This window comes from Chelonia mydas, chromosome 6 (assembly GCF_015237465.2).
Source record: "Chelonia mydas isolate rCheMyd1 chromosome 6, rCheMyd1.pri.v2, whole genome shotgun sequence".
NCBI classification, from domain to species: domain Eukaryota; kingdom Metazoa; phylum Chordata; order Testudines; family Cheloniidae; genus Chelonia; species Chelonia mydas.
Window position 1 is genome coordinate 68,695,430 of NC_051246.2, and position 16,351 is coordinate 68,711,780.

General features: G+C 42.6%; 1 protein-coding gene and 1 long non-coding RNA gene across 12 annotated transcripts in view; one reads left to right on the forward strand and one right to left on the reverse strand.

Moving 5' to 3' along the window:
• The window catches only part of DPF3 (double PHD fingers 3), a 225,779-nt gene that overhangs the window by 56,216 nt on the left and 153,212 nt on the right, over window positions 1-16,351 (reverse strand). For 10 of the 11 annotated variants that reach the window (XR_005225503.2, XR_005225502.2, XR_005225499.2 and 7 more), the window contains exon 8: window positions 4,950-5,078. Coding sequence is in view for 6 of the 11 variants with exons in the window: in XM_007055736.4 (XP_007055798.2) it covers window positions 4,950-5,078 (129 nt within the window). In the remaining 5 variants the exon portion in view is untranslated. Of the gene's footprint in view, window positions 1-830; window positions 2,191-4,949; window positions 5,079-16,351 lie in introns of all 11 variants that reach the window. The other variant, XR_005225504.2, reaches the window with a different exon arrangement.
• Window positions 12,135-15,922, forward strand: LOC122466463. The gene is made up of 2 exons (XR_006291958.1): window positions 12,135-12,478; window positions 14,135-15,922. It is a non-coding gene; the product is annotated as an uncharacterized LOC122466463 (long non-coding RNA).

Sequence of the window (16,351 nt, forward strand, 5' to 3'; positions counted from 1 at the left end):
AGCATTATTTTCTACAAAAAGGGCAGATTCTTAATGGAATCCAGAAGTCAATGGCATCACTCCGGATTTACATCTGCATATCTGATGGCAGATTCTGGCCATTAGTTATTTCATTTCTGATGTCAACTATAAAGATGCACAGAAGCATCACACCCAGATGTCTAATAATAAAATAAGGATTAGAGTTTATTTTAACACTGGACTGTGGCAAAAAGACTGAAGGAGCCATAAAATACCTGTTACAAACTGTGCTATGCTGCCCCAGCAAAAGAAAGAGAGTAATGGAAATAACCAGCCCTTTTTGGACATGATTTACTCAAGAACTAGAACAATGTACACCCAAAGTCTACAGTGCATGGATGTGTTTCTATTATGAGTTCTGGTAACATGAACACACCACTCAAGCTTCCTTCTTGGTGTGAAACTCTGGCTCCACTGAAGACAATGGAAATGCTGTCATTGACTTCAGTGGGGTCAGGATCTCACCTTTATGGTTTATGTTGGCACTATAAAATGCCAAAAATATATCCTTACCCCTAATCCTGCAGTCCTTACAATGAGAGCATTGCTTGCATTAGGACTGCAGGGTGGAACCTACACGCTTAATGTCTGGGTATGCTTTATTCCTGGTTATACGTATTGAGCCAAAGCCTGCTCGGACAAAACTCCCATTGAATTAATAGGGAACAGGGTCTGGCCTGCTGTACATAACACAATCACACAGTTTACTTTAAAGGACTTACTGCTATAATAAAACAGTAAATGGTTTGTTGAAAATCCATAGCACAGAGGGTTCACAGTGGCTGAAAAACATTTCTGTTGGGACATACCTTTCAAATCTGCCAAATGGCTCCTCGGTCCTGGGACAGCCGCTGGGAGGGAATCACTCTCTTCTCCATTGCCCTCAGGACTTTAGTGAGTATTGCTTTGGTTTATTTCAAGAGAAGCTATTGAAAAACAACACAAAGTGCCTCACAAGACACTACAGACAGAGAAAAATGTGGGCAACAAAATGTGTGTGTGAATTTAAAAAAAAAAAGAAAGAAAAATTTAGGTGAGGTATTTTTCCTTTTAATTTCTTCCATGATTCATTCCTCCAGCTGTTTTGTCTTTGCAGAGCCTGTGACTTGCCATTTATATTCCATCCCTGTGCTTGGAAATTGCTCTCCATGAGGTGAAAGGTGAAGAAGAGAAAAAAAAAAAAAAAGAAAAAAAGCCGCACGGAGTGAGGAGGAGATGAAAAGGTGGGGGCGGGGAGGAGGAGATCTCTTACGAGTGCAGAGGTGTCCAGAGGAATGATGGAAATGTGTTCCTCAATGTCATGGTCTTCAGAGCTGCTTGCGTTTTCAAGCTGCTAAAGGTGAGTGGTACAGAAGTACGCGAGGGGGAGTCACAAATTCCACGCGCTACAGTAAGTGCAAAATCTCACATTGCAGAAGTCATCAAACCAAGGGCTTCATTGTCATCTCAAACAATCCACCCCACAGTGGTTTTTCTAGAAACAGTTCTAGTATCAAGTAGACGTCCATTGCTTTTTTGTTTTTTGTAATTTTTTATTTAAAAAGTCTTTTTTCTAATAATATATAGAATATATAAATAATAATAATAATAATAATTAAAAAAAATTATTTGGGTTGGGTTTCTGCTCTCCAACCCATTTGTATTTTTGTGGTTTGCTGATATATATTAAAAGATGAGAAAATCAACTCTGCTCATTATTAAAAAAAATACTAAATCCACATTTCAGGTTTCCAGAGAGAAAGAGGGGGGAGGAGAAAGGAAACAAATTAAAATGAAAAATAAAAAGTGAATCAAAACTTTCTGTCTCTTTGAAGTAGTTGTCTAGGTTTTATAAGTTTGTGCTTTCAGTGTACACACCCAAAGGGGAAAAAAGGGATCTAAAATTAAAAAAAAAAAAAAAGTAGTAATAATAATCATAGTAGTAAAAAGGATAGAAAATCGCTCAAAGAGTTTCTGTGTCTGTTTAGTTATTTTAGCAGCCACCCTTTTTATTTGTGGAGGGAGAGCTGCTACCATGGCCGCCTCCTCGGCTCAAGAGAGGCTCTTCCGCATCATCCTCATCAAAGCCGTGAAAGGTCGAGGTGTCGCTTTCCGATGTGGAACCGAACAAGTCCTCCGTAGTGCGTGCTGGCGCTGCTTCCTCCTTCCTGCCTTCTCTTCCCAAATGAGCTGACATGTATGATGAATATATCAGCACATGGGTTAAGCAACAGGCATCATCATTATTTTTTAAATCATCATAATTATCAAACAATGCAGACTATCAACCTGGTAGGTGTGTGTGTCCACAAATCAACAACAACATAGGACAGTAGAATAGCAGTAAGAAAAGGTAAAAAGGGGTTGGTTTTTCTTTTAATGAAAAAAACCTACAATAACACAGATGCCCGTAGGTATGGCAGCGAAAGGGTTAATGTTGTTTTCCTCTCTTCAAGAGACATTAAAACTATTCTCTCTTGATTACTTTGATCAGTTTTAAAAGATTTTTAGACCACATAAATAATTAGAAGCTGTTAGATTTAAGCACGATTGTCCTTCAGATTGGCATCAACTGTCATGAATTTACTGCTGTAGAATAACAACTTACTAGGTATTTCATCAGTATTGCAATGGGATAGGTTTTTAAAAAATTCTCATCCCAATCTCTTCCTGTCCCTGCCCTAAAGTAGCTCCTTTGAAGACAAAGTGAAAAACATTTTAAAGACTAAATATTCATTAAATTAGTATATTCCAGGTTAGAAATTCTATGGAGTCTCTTGTGAAAAACAAAAATGAATCTACACCATCTAGCCACTAAAAATGCCAGAATAAAGAATGATCTGCTTTGGGGGACACTTGAAAGTTTAGGAAGTCTTTCAGTCCATTTTTTCCATATAGGGTAAGAAATTCTCAGCACAGACATCAGGAGCAACAAACAACAACAAGAAAGCTTTAAAAAGAGAAGTTAAATACTGAAATCTGTAAAACTGAACTTTTTTCTGAATCAAATGTGATATGTAATTTGCAGTACAGATGTCAGAATCCCACTTCAAGAAATGCAGGAGAAAATATGGCCCTTGAGCCCTAGGAAAATGAAAGCCTCATGTTTGGTAGGGCCGGGAGGTTTGTGGTGCTATTCAGAAGCACTAACTAACATGATGATACACCAATTGCTTGGTCCCTTAAGCTGAAGGAAGCAGCTCTGTTGCAATTATACTGTATTTCCTAAGAAACAGACTTAGAATCAAATCCTGTACCCCAAAAGGAAATGAATATAATAAAAGAATCGGTAAGTAAAATAATCACTTCATAGGGATGTGATTTGACTGACTGAACACTGGGAGGAAACAAAAGAATGCACATGGCCTCTCCTCCGTTTGTCTTTCATCACCAAGAAAAGTAAAGACGGCAGCCACCAGTCATTAATATTATAGCTTAAAAAAATCTATGTATAGTTGCACTTTAGGCATTCTCATCATACATCTATCACACAGATGGAGAACCCTTGTAAATGACTCAGGTGGATGAGAATTTGTTAAAAGTGTTTAATGGAATTGTTCTGGGGGGCTTGTCCACAGATAGGATACAACAGCTACATGGGGCCTGATAATCTACTTTGCAATACAACAAGGACACCAACAAACTAGTGTATCTCAGTCATGTTCTGAAGTTAAATATGAAATTACAGTAACAAATAGCTACGTGACAGAACATTTGGATCCCTGTCATTGTGCAAGATTGGGGCAACACTGAAATGAGTGAGGCTAGGAAATAACACCCAAGGTAAAAGGGGAAAACGGGAGTCATTCTCCAGTGTGGCAGTGTAGACAGTGTAAGCTTCTTCTCCTTTATAATGAAGCAAACACAAAAAGACTCATGTTAGTGTCTGCAGAGCACTTGTAGCAAAGCCCCTTAGAAGACCAAGGGTTGCCACTGGTCCAGCAATAAGTAATTGTTTTCAACTCAGGATATCTTCAAAGGTCAGAACAACTGTAGAGGACATTTGCCATCTAGGGCCCAGTCCTGCTCCCTTTGAATTTGATAGGAATTTTGATATTAATTTCAATGGGAGCATGAGCAGGCTGTTATTTCAGTCCCAGAACACTCTGCATTATATATCAGCAATTATACAACACACACTTTCCAGTGAATAAAGAGCAGAAGTAGCAGCAATTCTGAAGGTTTCAAATTTCAAAGTTTTCTTTTGTTTTCAGATTTATAATCCATGGCCTTTCTCCCCCCTTTCCAAAAAATCACAACAATTGGGAAATTTGAATTGGAGATGGAATATGCTGTTGTTAGAGACCCCACTCCCTTCCACAGCCAAAAATAACAGCTCAGCTGGGACAAAAACAAAAAAGAAAAAACAACCAATAACCCAGAAATAAAGACAGCTCAGGATGGGGAAAGATGCAACTTCCTAAATTTAAAAAGAGACACAGGAAGAAAACAGATAAATAAAAACCTCTTTAAACAGAATTAATGATAGTCATCTTGTAAGAGAATAATTCTTGACAGCTACTGCCATTCCTACCCTGTAATTTCCCCCCTCTTTCTTTTTTGGATGAAGAAATGCATGAAATGTGTAATCAATGGAAATGCTCGTCATGCAACTTTCATAAATCTTGAAAGTAATTTACATTTGTAATTACGGGATTTGAAGACAGAGCCCATCCTTTAACATTGTCATAGGATTTTCTCCCTCCATTTAAATAAGAACAAGTATGAGTACTTATGTTCATGGCAGCCAATAAATACAATATAGCATTATATAGATAGATACATAGATTATATCATAATTGTCTTGTTAGCCCATTAGCAGAACAGAAACTTTGACAACCATCCTTCCCCACAAACAATAAGCAAACTACCCCAAAACATCAGAAAGAGCAAAAAGGGAATCACGCTAAATTGTTCATCTTAGAAAGTTGCAAGGAGGAGTCACCTACCCGAGCGTCCACAGTCTGAGCATGACACAAGCTCCTCTGGACAGCCACTTTTTTTGTTCATACTGGAGCCTCCAAGGCAGAAGTCACAGTAGTTGTTGGGAATGATAGCCCCGTCTGGTCCTTTTTGGGCTGCAGGCAGGTTAGAAATCATTTTTAATTAAAGAGCACACACTATGTACATTTCTCCCTTTTCCTCTTTGCTGTCACGTTAATTTGATGACTTTGGTGACAATAGCCTTCCCCAAATATTTTCAGTTAGGGTGACAAGCGAATTGTACAAAACATTTTCATTTTAAGTACATTACATACCAAGGCACAGAGTTCTGAGGCTCTTCTGAACATCCTGTTCAATTGGGCAAGTCTGGTGTGCAATGTCCTGCTCTCCCTTAACACGTGGAGAGGTTGTGTTGATACTGAGCAATCCTAAGTGTTTTACTTTTTTTTTCTTTTAAAGAAACACTGTCAGCTTAAACATTCTATTTCTTACTCTAAAATTTTTTACCTACACTTATTTGATTTTTATAAATAACTCTTAGGATTTCTATAACAGAAAGAAATTAGAGGGGGAAAAGCATTCTCTCTTTCTTTAGCTTGTGTGCTTTGTGCCTTTCGCAGCACTTTGCATACAGTAAATGTCACCCTTTCCTCATATAATCAGTTAGACCCTGATCCTGCACTGGAATCTGCTAGCAATCACTGTGTCCATACAGAATCCCAAATAAATGGAGTACCTCTGCTAATGGACCCACAGGCAAAATCAGAGCCTTAGCCAGTATTCCCTGTCATTTTTCTTTTGCACAGCAACCAGGGAAGAGAAACAAAACAGAAAAAAATTGTAAATCCACAAAACACCAAACTCACACCAGGATTCCCAAAAATTTCATGAACTGTTGACTGAACAGGTCTGTTCACGTCATATTCACTGGTCTGTATCTAAATCAGGGGCAGTTTGTCATTTCAATTAAATGTGATGGTGTTTTCAACAGAGGCTTTGTCTACATACAGATTTATACCTACTTAACTAAATCAATACAAGACATTTTAAAAATGGTTTAAGAGTGTCCACATCAGTTTAACTAAATCAGATAAAAAAAACATTTTTCATCAGACCACTGAGTTTTTGTGCGGAAAAGACCTAGGCTCCACCGAACACATGTGGTTTAAAACCAAAAGAAAAGGATCTCAGAAATCCTGGCAAATTAACCTTCAAATTCCACAGGGCTCCAGTTCAAAACACATTTTTTAAAACGCTGGGTTTGGCTAAACAGGTTCGTGTTTTTCTTAAAGCCCGAGCTTATGGGGGCAATCAACTTGGTTAGTTTTAAGAGAGAATTGGACAAATGTATGAGTGCAATTGAATTATGGGGTTGCTTGTGATGGTAGGGGGCAGGACTCAGTAGCCGGGGGCTCACTTCCAGTTTACGTCTTATTTTCCTAAAGCTCATGCTTCAGGATTTCAACTGTCCACTGACAGAGGTCAGGAAGGGATTTTCCCCCCCAGTGTATGATGGGAGGTTTTTTTATCTCCTTTCTGTGAAGCATCATGGATTGCCATGGCTGGAGATGGGCCACTGAGGGGATGGGCCAGAGGTCTGAGATGGCACTAAGTATTCTCTCTCAGGTACTTGGCTGGCTGGTTCTATGCTCAGGGTCTAAGTGAATGCCATATGTGGCATTGGGAGGGAATTTCCCCCAGGTCGGACTGTCAGTGACCTTGGAGAGTTTCCCCTTTCTCTGCTGCATGCGGGTGCAGGTCACTTGCTGGGATAATCTGGGTATATCTCATTTAATCATTTCCCTGTCATTACTGGGGCCTCCAGCACTCGTGCACCTCGGTCCTGCCTATTCTCTCATTGTGGCACATAACAGCCTAGTCTGCTGTGGGTTTTATTTACTTTTGTCTCATGTCCATTGTTGGGTTTAGTGTGTGGGTGCTGGGTGGTGTTGGAGGCCCGTGATATACAGAAAGTCAGACTACATGATCTAGAGATCCCTTCTGGGCTTAAACTCTGTGACTCCTGGAGTCATATGAATATCTGAGCTTTTATTTAAAAAAAAAAGAAAAAAAGCTCCTAGTCCTCATCATTACAGAGAATTTTTGTCCCTGTTATGCATTTCAAAATTAGAAATGTTTCAGCTGTACTTGAAAACGTGAACCCCAGGGGCTCATGAACCAGAAAGCAAATAAAAAGAACTCCATATTTATTTTTTAAATTTCATAGATTTTATGCCAATCTCAATTTTTGGGGCCTGACTCATGATTTTTAAATGTGTGGGGTTGGCAACACTGCAAAGAAGACGCCTAATTCTCCATTGCTTTGCACCATCTTGTAGTCCTTTATATCTGTGCAACTTGAATGCAAATTGTGTATAAAATCCTACCATGCAATGAGTGGAGAATTCTCATTCAGTAATGTTTTGCACACACTTTGCACAATGGCCACACAAGTTGCAAGGTAATGGAGAATCAGGACAGAGGCGTTTGTTTTAGGTTGGGGTTTTTGGTGTTTGCTACTTTAAATGAATACAGCAAATTGCTTACAATTAGATGGATGCCATTAAAAAGGGATTTTTTTTTACCCTCTTTACTCCTGCTCTATCCACCCCCTTCCTATCCTTTTTCTTTCCATTTATCTTATCCTCTCCTAAGTTAACGCACCCCACATAAACATAGGCAATGGGTATAACAGGCAAGGGAAGGCTAAGCCTACCCTGGAACAGCTGCTGCCGACCCGCCACCTGGGCTGCGGTGGCCCTGTCCCGAGGCCCCCACCGTCTGCTGCTGCCTGCCTGTCGCTGCTCACCATGTCCCTCCTCCTTGGGTTGCAGGGGAGTGAGGAGGTAACACGGTGAGCCAGCGGTGGGCCAGAGGGTCTGGCAGGGGAGTGAAGCGGCTCGCTTGGCCGTGCACTGGGGCTGGCTGGGTGTGGGGAGACCAGCAGTTTGGCCCGGCCCAGCGTGGCTGGGGCCGGGCTGGCAGCTCTGGAGAGGCCAAGGGGCTTGGCCGGGTGCTTGGTGGGGCTACGGCCTGTCCAGTCCAGGGGATGGCTTGGCCCAACATGGCCAGCTCGGTGGGGGGGTAAGGGGTGGCTCGGCCCGGGGTGGCTGGCTCGGGGGGGACTGGCGGCTCGGCCCGGCGCTTGGCAGGGCCAGGACCCATCCTGTCCAGGGGCCGGCTCGGCCCAGCATGGCCAGCTCGGAGGGGCTGGCGACTCAGCCCGGCATGGCTGGGACTGGGCGGGCGCTCAGGGGGGTAGGCCCAGCGTGGCTGAGGTGGGCATGCCACTGGGCTCCTCCAGTCGCCAGGGGGTTAGGGTCTCCGGTGTGCAGGGGCAGGGCCTCAGGCGGAAGGGGCGCAGCCAGCAGGCTAGCTTCCCCAGAGCGGGGTTCACCCGCTGCCCATCCACATAAACAAATACGTAAATGGAACTAACACGCCATCTGCTGCCATCTCAGAGTTCACTCTGCCTGTGTGTTCTACCCCTTCCCCACCTTGTGTCTGTCTTGTCTATTTACACTGTAAGCTCTTCTGGGCAAGAACCATCTACCACTCAGTGTTTGTACAGTACCTGGCACAGTGGGGGCCCATTCTCAGTTGGCCTTCCAGCATTCCCATAATAAACAACGGTAATAATAATCTTCACAGCATGGGGGTTCCCACTATTGCCCTACTTACTTTCAGCTTGATCCAAAGCTCACAAAAATCACTACAGGTCTTCCTATTGAATTCAAAGGGCTTTGAATCAGGCCCTTTGCTTCCACTTGAGGCCAAATATTCCATAATGGATACCTAGGGGAGCATATCCTGAAAGCCCATATTTTGCAACGAAGAAAAAAAACGGATTTTTCTTAGAAAATATTACAAGCTTCTTTGTCTCAGACTTAGGCCCAGATTCCCCCTCCTGTACCTGTTCCCCACCGTTCACATCTACGTCCAACATTTGACTGCCAGTTCAGTTCAAAGCCAGCCAATAACCCATTCTGTGTATTTCAAGTTTTCCCTTGGAGAACTCGATGATATATAATCTGAACCTATAGGGTAAGTGCCACTGTGCTTCTCTTGCTCTCTTTGCCCCCCTACTGCTGACAGATCTCATCCCTCTGGAGGGCTGACATGTTTCCATAGCAACCAGAATCCTAGCTCCGGTTGCCTCTGGTCTTGCCACCTGTTATTACTTCATCTCTCAAGTGTAAGGAATTGTAGCATGTCCCCTTATTTTGCTGCTCACAATGCATCTACAGAGAATAGATGGACTCAAGAAACAAGAAATTAAAATAAAAAAATACATCAATGGGAGTTTGGGGGAGCAGCTGCTAGAAGATATACCTCAGGAAAAGCCACCCTCTAACAGAGCAAGAGATGGATTCCCAGCTGGAGATGCACCCACTTCCACCTGGCTTATTCCCAGTTTTTAATGAGAAATGGAGAAATTCATGGGGGTGGGTTGCAAAGGGAATGGCTCACTGCAGAGACATGCCAATTTTTTCATGTAGGGCAGAGCTCTGGATTAGAATAACACAAGATAGATGGCATAATCTGTGGGTGTAGTGAAGGACAGGCCAAGTGGAGCTCAAATAAGTTTAGTTCACTTCACGCACCTTCCGTGTCTCTCTCTCTCTCTCTCACACACACACACACACACACACTTATGTATTGCTCTCTCCTATAAACTATTCTTACAACTTTTTCATTAAAATTCATGGGAGGAAAAATGCAAGTCAAACTAAATAAGAGGAAATGGCCAGATTCTTTGCCATGCAAGCCTGAGAAGTAGGCTGCACCATCCAAAGAGATGGTACAATCTGCACACACCCAAAACTGGCACCTCCCGTAACAGCATTTTGGCCCCTGCTGGAATCAGTCTCGTGATGACACAAGAAGCTCTGGCCTTCATGTGATTTCTAGCACCGCTCTATAGCTGTGATTGGCTGATCTTTCCCAAGAGGTGGGAAAAGCAGTCAAATCAGAGTTTCTGCAGGAGGCCGTTAGGGTTCTCCCATCCTCCCCTTATGAGCCAAGAGGAGTTTTTGGGTAGGACAGGGAGCAGCTGATGCCATTTTCACAGGAACGGCTATGGGGCTGCGGACCGTAATTAATTGATGGGCTGTGGGTGGGCAGGTGAGAGGCTGGGAGGACACATTAATTAATTGGATTTTTTGGGTTTGGGGAGAAGGTGTTAGCTCTCTGAGATGTCAGGCAGCACTTTATACAAATTTGAGCAATCTGATCTCAGCTGAATCTTCTAGTAAGAGCTCCTGCAGCAGGGGGCCAAAATCGTGTGATTCACTGTAAATCTGTAAGAGCTGGCAACATGGTAATTGTCCAGCACACACTGGAGATGACCAGGGGGAGTTTAAAAATGAGAAGACAGACCAAAAACCCATTATATTAAACTCTCCTGGTTTCTGGGCCAATCTCAGGATTGTGAGGGATCTGATGTATGAGTTTTGAACTTTTGGGGTTGGCAATACAGCACTCCCATCCTAACCGGAAACTTAGGGAGGGACTGCATTACCTGAGGCACAATCCATCCTGGAGTTCACACTGGGTCAGTGCAGCTCTGCACCCATCCAAAATGGGCTAGTACATTATGGGCACACATTGGTCCCTCCAATATGTAGAGCACTTTGAGGATGTAAATTGCACCCATGAGGCATGTGTGAACTCATGTTAACTAATTTCAAGCCCAGTCAAACACTGGGGGCTTTCTTGGGTTTGTATTCTGCTTTGGAGAAAGGAGTCAAGAGGTGAGAGAGAAAAATTATAATAAAAAAATATAAATATGTGAATTACACAATACAGAGGGCCCAAACCTGAGCCAGCCTTGGTTTTTTTGAGGGAGGAAGTGGTCGTGGTGCAGCATATGATTTTCAAAGGCCAATTACTCAGTCAAATCAGAATCAATTTCCTCCAAAACACTTCAGAGTGCTTCTCCTCATTAAAAAGAAAAGGAGTACTTGTGGCACCTTAGAGACTAACCAATTTATTTGAGCATAAGCTTTTGTAAGCTACAGCTCACTTCATCAGATGCATACTGTGGAAAATACAGAAGATGTTTTTATACACACAGACCATGAAAAAATGGGTGTTTATCACTACATCAGCCACACTGTCAGAGGCTTGTTCACCTGCACATCTACCAATGTGATATATGCCATCATGTGCCAGCAATGCCCCTCTGTCATGTACATTGGGCAAACTGGACAGTCTCTACGTAAAAGAATAAATGGACACAAATCAGATGTCAAGAATTATAACATTCATAAATCAGTCGGAGAACACTCCAATCTCTCTGGTCACTCGATTTCTGATCTCAAAGTGACTATCCGTCAACAAAAAAAACTTCAAAAACAGACTCCAATGAGAGACTGCTGAATTGGAATTAATTTGCAAATTGGATACAATTAACTTAGGCTTGAATAGAGCTTTGAATGGTTGATTCATTATAAAAAGTAACCTATTTCCCCTTGTTTATTCCTTCCTCCCCACTGTTCCTCAGACGTTCTTGTTAAACCCTGGATTTGCGCTGGAAATGACCCACCTTGATTATCATACACATTGTAAGGAGAGTGATCACTTTAGATAAGCTATTACCAACAGGAGAGTGGGGTGGGGGGAGAGAAAACCTTTTGTAGTGATAAACACCCATTTTTTCATGGTCTGTGTGTATAAAAACATCTTCTGTATTTTCCACAGTATGCATCCGATGAAGTGAGCTGTAGCTCACGAAAGCTTATGCGCAAATAAATTGGTTAGTCTCTAAGGTGCCACAAGTACTCCTTTTCTTTTTGCGAATACAGACTAACGCGGCTGTTACTCTGAAACTTCTCCTCATTGAAAGCTACTTTCCTGCCAAAATTTCTGCACCCAGCCATTTAAGGTCTCAAGAAGATTTTGTATGATGGGGAAATGTATGTTTTCACCCTCTCCACATTCATAATGAGTGAACAGGGTTTCCTCAAACTTCCCCACAACATTCAGTCATGTAAAATGTCAGCCCAAAAGGTAAATGTTAGGGAAAATTATGATTAACTAAAAACAGAGAGTACAAATGAAACCTGTTATGCAACCTTAATGACAGCAGCCACTTCTGCTATAATTCTGATGGCACCCTCAAATTTCATTTTAAAATGACATTTACATTCATTCCTTTATAAAAACCAACAAAGGAAAAGAAAGAAAAATGGAATAAACTAATGAGATATCTAATCAGGGCATATGCAGCTCTTCACTGAAAAGGCACCTGCTGTAGGATTTCCTGTAGGAAGGTGGGTGTTGGAGCATTCCTGCATTCAAATGTAGCTCCTATCACCTCCCCAGTGAGAAACAGCGCTAAGGCAGAGAAAGGGAGGCCTGATGTAGCTTTTCAAATTGATGCTGCTTGTGGAGAGGAACAAACAGTTCATCTCCAACCGAGGGGCTGGCTCTTGTCATTTATTCATCTCCAGCCCCCTGCCTGGATGGAAATAAAAATGTTTCAAAGAAGGCTGTGTGGGGGAGCTGGAGGACAGCTTGGAAGCACAGTGAGGTTAGTGCATTCATTTTTTATCTCTGAAGAGTAGGTATCTAATTATGCTTAGAATACACAAATGCCGTTGACTGATCTCTCAACTAGAGATTTGTCCACATCACAAGATCTGCCAAAGAAATGGGCAAAACTGGAAGATGCCCTGAACTGGTACAGCAGTTGGTCTGACAAGTCAAATCTGCATATTAGCAGAGCTGTGTGAGTGCTCTGGACTGCAGCAGCATTAGTAGAGTGTATGGCAAGTCCAGACTGGTATTGGAAGAGGTGTCCAGGTGCATGAAGTCTGAACACTATGACTGACTTTAGACACTGCTATGAGACCCTAATTTTTTGGAACACTAGAAGTTATCCTAACGTTTAAGTTTTAAAAAAGCAAAGTGCCACTCAGATGATTCACTCCCATTTAAAAGGAGAAGGTTTGCTCCTTACAGACAGGCACACACCTTCCTGTTCCTTTAGCAATGAAATTAGTTTTATAATACCACATTCATTGACACATATACTTAAATAGACAGATATCAAGTTAATAAAAATCCCACTTTAGAAACCTTTCAAAATCTGCAGGCGGCAGCTACCTCAGTTCATCCTATAACATTAGGATGAGATGTACATATATTGCAACATGTGTTCAGTGGCAGATTCATGGACTCACCCTGGGCTCAAAGCTCACATGCCGCCAATGCCGAATATTGAAGGATGAAGACAGCAGAAGAGCAGGTTTGACATGATGTGGAACCATTTTGTTCTATTGTCAGGGTTCAGGTTTGCCTGATTTTTAAACAGTTTTCTATAACTTCTTTTTCATGATTTCAAACCCAGCTGACAAGTATTTGCAACATTAGATAACAAGTCTGTATGGGACTAAGGCAAGTTTGGGTCTTGAGGAAGGGACATCCCCCTATATCAAGAGAGTGAGCTGAGATATAGAAGTAAATCACCTAACGCCGCATGGTCACAGCCTGTATTAAAAAGCATAGGCTGCCTTGTTTTAGGGGAAAATAGGAGGTCAGAGAAGGTGATCTGGGAAAGGCTGAACTATATGTCAGTGAGGCAGACAACAAAACCCACGCAACAGTGATAAGGAGAGTGAGAGGTTCAGAGGAAACGGAACATCCCACCTGGGTTGGTGGTTGTTCTGTGATACAGACCCATCAGAAGCCAGTCAGTTTAAATTAGGCTGTTCCTATATTAATATTTTTTTCAGTCCCTGGAATATATATATAGCCATCCAAGATGGCCTGCGGGTAATTGAGGGTGTGGGGGCAGAGAAGCGTTGCGAGAGAGATGAGAGACCATCAACTGTTGAGCTGGCACCAGTCAGAGGATCAATAACTGACTCTGGCAGAGGCTCTGCTCCAGAGAGGTTCCTTCTGTGTCAGCAGGGCAGTTGTTACTGCAGGTACTGCTGCAAGCAGTGACTGCACAGGAGACATGGGAGTGGTAGAGAGAATAAAATCGCAAGAAGTTCATACTGGAGCAGTCTGCCAGAACCTCGCTGCCACAGACCCCACTGCCCACAGCACTGCAAATTCCAAATGGCTGCTTTGGATTTGCTTTGCCTTTTCTAAATTAGGCTGCGTGTATTTCTCTGCCACACTGCTAAGGAAATAATCAGTGCCTGCTGTTTACTGTATTTCTGGCCCTTCTCTTCCATAGATTGCAGATTAGCTATTTGGATTAACATCCCCTCCTCCCCCCACAAGCCCACACAGAAAGGATATTTGAAGCCCAGACCCTGTGACACAGCAGACCTGTCAAATCTAATTCATAACACATGCCCAGCAGTACTTAGGGGAAAGGAAGGATCTGATGCTCTGGCTCCCCACCTTTCCCATGTACAAAGGGGCCATTTAATGACTGTATATTAGCAACATGGACAATTAGCATTCACATGGAAGATGGATGGCAGCATAAATTAAATACTGCCAAATGAAAGAGGGAATATGCAAGAGCTGATCTCCAGGCTGTAAACCAACAAACAGAAAAAGGGAATAAACAGTCAGTCCAGAGAGTTGCCTCCCAGCGTACTGTGACTCCCCCCAGCAGAAATCTCCTGGCACTTTTACATGGTTTCTGTCCCCACCCTCAGTGGCCACTGATTCTTGAGCAGAGAGAACATTCCACTCAAGGATCTGGATCTCAGAGTGATTTACAAATGCAAAGGGGATGCCTGTGGCATTAAGCTACACTCTGTGTTGGGAGCTGCACACCAGCTGCCTCTCCCGGAGGCATTGCACCTGCCTCATGCAAAATGCCTGCAGGAGCCCGGGAGACACACAAGTCTGAGCAGCCCCTGCTGCACTCTTTTTCAGAGAGCAGAGTGCACTCTCCTCCACAATGGCCCAGGTTTGCTGGCTGGTGAGGAATGAAGGAGGTATATCATTCCATCCTTCCCAGCTCCTTTTGTGGAGTTTGGTACCACTCATAGTGCTAACATCTCCCTGAACCTCAGAACCGCAAGAACTGGGCCTGCCTCTGGCCCCTGTGCCAGGCTGAATGGTGGGGGACAGTGCCCTTCCCTGTTTGCTTATCTGTGCAGGGCTAAGATCAACACTAATTAATTAAGCCTCAAAAGCCCCATCAGGTAGATAAGTATTGTAGACCCTATTTCAGGCACAGAAAACTAATCTAGAGACAGCACACAAAATAAAGAAACAAAAACCCCTCTCTTACAGCTCCCTGTGGGATAATGGCCAATAGTGATATTCTAAAGCCTGCCAGAACAGTAACTCCATAGAGTAATGGTCAATTCAAGTTTATCCACAACTCAGCAAGTCAAAACTGCTTCTGGACAAGTCAAAACATCTTACTAAACATGTTAAAAATGAAAAGGTGGAGCAGAAAGGTGATAGAAACCTTAGGATTGCGCAGCGGGATCAGACCAACCCAACAATGGTCAGTAGTAGATGCTTTGGAGAAAGGGGAACCCCTCCCCACAACCACATGAGACAATTATGGATTATCCTGCTTAAGGGGGAAATGGCTTCCTAGATCCAAGTTTCTTACTTTATACTTATGTCAGGAAGAAAAGGATTTGCCCTGTATTTTATTCTTATAAGTATTTCATTCTGTTGTCAATAAATAATAAACAACAACAATAATTTCTTTGAACTAAAATGGCATTTTCCATCTAAGGACCTGAAAGTATTTTACAAATATCAATGAATTTAACCACATGATCTCTCTGAGTGGGAGGCAATTATTACTTTGCACACAGGGAAACTGAGGCGGAGGAGGGCTAAGTGATACAATTCACTAATAAAATATGAATCTCCTGACTTCCAGTCCTGTGTCTTAAAAAGGTTAAAATGGGCTTTCCTGTGCCAGCAAACACACTATCTTCCCCCTGCTTTGGTGCTAGGAGTACCAGAGCACAGCCTTTCTGTCCTTTCTTGTGCCATCAGATCTGTGAAGTTAATTTTCTAGTCCTTTGATTTTTCCAGATTAATATTTAGAAAGTGGTGTTTGGGGATGTGGGATCATGGGGCATTTGTTGAGAATTTTATACCATAAAACTGAGAAGGGAATAAAGATCTTTTCTCAAAGAACATAGCAAAGAGGATGCACTGACATGAATTGTGCATTTTCTTGATCTCCACACTAAGCACTAAGAGCTGTTTGATGACGGGCAGGTGTGGCTCCCTTCCCTCTCCCCTTGTCATCTTCTCCCCACAGGAGCAGTGATGGAAGAGTGATTTGCAGCAGAGTTAATTCTGAGTTTGAACTGAATTCTTGACTAGCTGAGCGCAGCACCAGGGCGGGCTGAAGTTGATTAGCTCCACTAAACATCCAGGTTCCACTCATTCACAAAGAAGCAGAACAAACTTAGAAACTGCTGAAATGCACAGACGAAGGGGGAGGTAACATCCCTGA